Raw genomic sequence first — 4672 nt, forward strand, 5'->3', positions numbered from 1 at the left:
TCCCAAATTAATTGAGATCGGTGGTCGATAAATCCAAATAAAAGATACGAACGGGTTGAAAAAAATAAAAAATAAAAATAAATAAATAAATAAAATAGTAATAATATATATATATATATATATATATATATATATATATGTATAAATATAAATATAAAAGTGAAAGGAGAAGGGGAAAGAAGAAAGGAGGAGATGAAGACGAAAAATGACTAAAAAGGGACCATCTGGAACATAGGAATAACAACGGGTCTAACCCTCCACCATGCATATAGATTTTCTCCATTTCGTTCTAAGGCACACTGTCCGCCAATCGATAAATCCAAATAAAAGATACGAACGGGTTGAAAAAAATAAAAAATAAAAATAAATAAATAAATAAAATAGCAATAAATATAAAAGTGAAAGGAGAAGGGGAAAGAAGAAAGGAGGAGATGAAGAGGAAAAATGACTAAAAATGGACCATCTGGAACATAGGAATAACAACGTGTCTAACCTCCCACCATGCATATAGATTTTCTCCATTACGTTCTAAGGCACACTGTCCGCCAATCTATATCCCAATCCAGTAAGTCTTGCTTTACTACCTTCCCCCAAGTAAGTTTTGGTCTACCTCTACCTTTCTTTGTGTTGAGCTTTTGGTAACAAACTTTTGTTCTTACAGGAGCATCCAGGGGCCTTCTCATTACGTGCTCAAACCACCTCAATCTATGTTCTCTCATCTTTTCAGCCTCCGGTAGTACTCCTACCTTTCGTCGAATATCTTCATTTCTCATCTTATCCATCATTGTATAACCACACATCCACCTTAACATCCTCATCTCTGCTACTCCCACTTTATGCTCATGTTGTCTATGTGCTGGTCAACATTTCAATTTATCTATATTATATCATAATATCTCTTATAATACGAAATTCATAATATCTCTTATAGTACGAAATACATTGCTTGGGGGCAAAAAAACCTAATTATTGCAATTAAAATAACTGATTATGGAATTAATGTCGACTTGAAACATATTACACAAGTACTACTGGTAGTTGCGCACACAGTACATGTGCAAACTGATTGCGCACATATATACAATGCAGTGTAACTCAGTTTAGAAAGTTTATGCAGAAGGATGGGCATAACCTGAGCTATACAAGTCCTTCTATTATGAAACTAGTGGCATTAGAAAGCTAACTCATCAAACTTTCATACTTAAAAGTTTTAAGTCGTAAGTTGGATAGTTTTCTTCATGCGCTTTCAGCTTGCCTCGATGCATACACTACTACTCGCTTATCTTGCATCAGCATACATCCCAATTCCTTTTTAGAAGCATCGCTGTATAATTCAAATTCACCTTCCGGATCAGGTAGTACTAACACCGGAGCAGTCGTCAATTTCTCCTTAAGATTCTGGAAACATTCCCCGCATTCATGCATCCAAATAAATGGAGTATCCTTTCGAGTCAAACAGATCAATGGCAGAACCATTGCAGAAAACTCCTTACTTCAGTTACAATCTAGGTCTCTCCCAATCAATAATTCCCTTTGATAAATCTCAGGTAATAACCGACCAAACCCAGAAAATTCCTTACTCCAGTTACAATCTTAGGTCTCTCCCAATCAATAATTGCCTCTATCTTGCTAGGATCAACCGCCACTCCATCAGCAAAAATGACGTGACCCAAGAATTTCACTTGAGAAAGTCGAAATTCGCATTTTGAAGGCTTTGCATACAACTGTTTCTCTCTAAGAATTTGCAACACAGTTCTCAAGTGATCCACATGCTCCTCTTTACTCTTGGAATATATCTGGATATTGTCAATAAACACTATCATGAATTGATCCATAAACGACTTAAAAGTATGATTCATATAATCTATAAACACCGCCGGAGCACTAGTGAGTCCAAACGAAATTACCTGGTACTCATAATGTCTGTATCTAGATCGGAAAGTAGTCTTCGAAATATCTTCCTCCTTAATTCGAATCTGATGATAACCCGGCCGCAAATAAATTTTTGAAAAGACATAAGCACCCCTCAACTGATCAAGCAAATCATCTATGCGAGGGAGAGGATACTAGTTCTTAATAGTGACCTTATTCAACTGACGGTAGTCAATGCATAATCTCATGCTACCGTCTTTCTTCCTGACAAATATAACTTGTGCTCTACATGAGGACACTTAGCCTGATAAATTGCTTAGCCGAAAGCTCCTTAATATGTTTCTTTAAGTCGGCTAATTCCGGTGGTGACATCCGATATATAGCCAAAGAAATAGGCCCCACACCAGGAAACAAATCAATCATGAAATTAATCTCTCTAGGAGGTGGAAATTGCGGAATCTCATCCAGAAACACATCCACAAACTCCTTCACCACGAGAATAGTGTCGATCTCCTCATGACTTCAACTCACTAAACCCCCCACAAAGATAAATCCCAATGGCCCGACCCTCAAAGTCTTTCTAACCTGCAACACAGATAGATATGGGGAAGAACTAGTAGCAGAATCATCAGCAGAAAACACTATTCTTTTTTCATAGCAGTCTATCATAGCACAATTTTTCTATAACCAGTCCATTCGCAAGATAACTTAAAGACTGATCATAGGTTGACAAATGAAATCAAATACATAGTCTCGGCCTTCATATGTAAATTCAGCATCCTTGCATAAAACTGATGTATAACACTTCTCTCCAGTAGCAGTCACCACTTTCATTGGAGGAGAAATTTCGTACATATGCAAATTTAGCCCAAAGGCCATAAAATCAGACATATATGAGTGTGTAGCTCCTGAGTCAAACAAGACTTCAATATCAATACTATTGATATATAAATTATACCTTTCACGAGCTTTGAAGCCTTTTCTGATTGCTGACGGTCCATGGTGTACACTCTACCAACAGTCTGGGACTCTATCTTAGGTTGAACAACTGAAACAGGAACGACAGCAGCCTCAACTGCCATAGTCCTCCTCACTTCATTTTGAGGGCATTGCCTAGAGTAATGGCCGGATCTTCCACACTTGTAGCAAATAATTTCACCTGTGGCACACGGACCTCGATGCTCTTTTCCACATCCTCTACACTTTGGAGGAGGTCCTCTATCAACAAAACTCTTTTGGTTTCCAGGCTTCTTGAATATATCAAGTGGATTATTCACACTCAGCTTCTTACCCTTCATTTTCTTGTTTTTCCAAGAATTTGAGCCAGTTGCTCTACTTGCATTAGATGCTTGTGCCTCTGAAGGCTTCTTGGTCTTAGTCACACTATAAACTTCTTCTACTTTCTGGCATTGGTCCACAAACTTGCTAAACTCACCGATATCGCAATTAGACATTTTCCGAGACATTTTCTCATTTAGACCCAAATGAAACTTGGAGGTCATCTCGGCAGAAGTAGGTAAAGCTCTCCCGTAGTTAGCATACTTCACCAATTCATTGAACTTGGCAAAATATTGCTCAATGGTCATCGACCCTTGCTTCAAATCATTATACTCATTTTGCTTCCTTTCCCTAGCCTCCCTAGGAAAGTAGTTATTCAAGAACAAAGTCTCAAACAACTGCCAGGTGATTTCCTGGCCTTCAGCCTCTAACGGTTGCACGGTGTTCGTCCACCAATTGCACGGTGTTCGTCCATCAATCCTCGGCCTCACTTTCAATCATGTACACCGAGTAAACCAACTTCAGTGCATTAGGGCATCTCATCACCCTGAAAATCTTCTCCATGGCCTGAAGCCATTTAGCAGCAATCAATGGATCATAGCCTCCAGTGAAGGATGGAGGTTTATGTTTTTGAAAAGCAGTCAATCTCCTTTCATCATTTCATCTGCAACTAGCCCACCAACATGTTCCACATGTTATTGATGAACCACAGTATGATGACTAGAGCCATCATCATGGTGACTAGCCCTTTCTTCATGGTTACCCGCTCCACCCTATACATGGAGAGTATGTGGAGTAGGCGTGACTGTGTGAGGAGGAGTAGGTGGTCTATTCTAATTTCTAGCACCCCTCAGTGTCCTCAACTCATTCATCATCGTGGTCATAGCATTCCGCGTATCTTCATTCGTCTTCATCAAATTCTCATTAGCTTGACAACTAACAGTCAACTCCCTTTTGCACGACTACCAGAGTGTCTGCCACGGGATCAGACTGTCCACCTGTTGCCCTACGACCACTTCAGGATTTAACTAAAGCAGCCAAAATAGGATCTGGCTGAGCATTGGCATTTGATGCCTTAGGGTTGTTCTGATTCCTCGTCTCACACTACACGTGTTACACAAAGAAATGACTTGATCAGGCTCACACTCAGTGATCACAGATGCAATAATCATAAAGAGTACCAAAACAACTATAAAGCATTAAACACCAAGTAGGCATAACAATAATCCACCAGTTTTCCTAAGAAACTACTCTGATACCATAAAATGTAACACTCCGTTCTAGAACCGATTTGTTAACATTTTACGTATGACATTAGGCGGAAGTTACAATCACAGATATTGAATTATAATACGGATAAAATTTCATTGGACTTGTTTGTTTGGACTTGTGGAATATTGTTATGTCTGCTTGGTGTTTAATGCTTTATAGTTGTTTTGGTGGTACTCTTTATGATTATTGCATCTATGATCACTGAGTGTGAGCCTGATCAACTCATTTCTTTGTGTAACATGTGTAGTGT

At 38.8% G+C, this 4672-nt stretch overlaps 1 protein-coding gene across 1 annotated transcript; it reads right to left on the reverse strand.

Moving 5' to 3' along the window:
* Positions 1-2452: 2452 nt before the first annotated feature.
* LOC133303539 (uncharacterized) lies at positions 2453-3714 on the reverse strand. The gene is made up of 3 exons (XM_061503461.1): positions 3671-3714; positions 2831-3510; positions 2453-2457 (listed from the first exon to the last, which is right to left on the reverse strand). Exons 1-3 carry the CDS (start codon positions 3712-3714, stop codon positions 2453-2455), a joined length of 729 nt encoding a protein of 242 aa, XP_061359445.1.
* Between the last annotated feature and the right edge of the window lie 958 nt (positions 3715-4672).

Source organism: Gastrolobium bilobum, unplaced genomic scaffold (genome assembly GCF_033153095.1).
Source record: "Gastrolobium bilobum isolate Gb01-03AN ecotype WA unplaced genomic scaffold, APGP_CSIRO_Gbil_v1 utg32687, whole genome shotgun sequence".
Lineage (NCBI taxonomy): Eukaryota > Viridiplantae > Streptophyta > Magnoliopsida > Fabales > Fabaceae > Gastrolobium > Gastrolobium bilobum.

What these genes read in the sequence shown, in the direction of transcription:
- LOC133303539 (XM_061503461.1), bottom strand. Translation starts at nt 3,714, where the DNA reads ATGGAGAAGATTTTCAGGGTGATGAGATGCCCTAATGCACTGAA. An exon ending in AGATGCCCTAATGCACTGAA is followed by an intron (nt 3,511 to 3,670) that starts GTTGGTTTACTC and finishes CTACTTTCCTAG; the next exon opens with GGAGGCTAGGGAAAGGAAGC.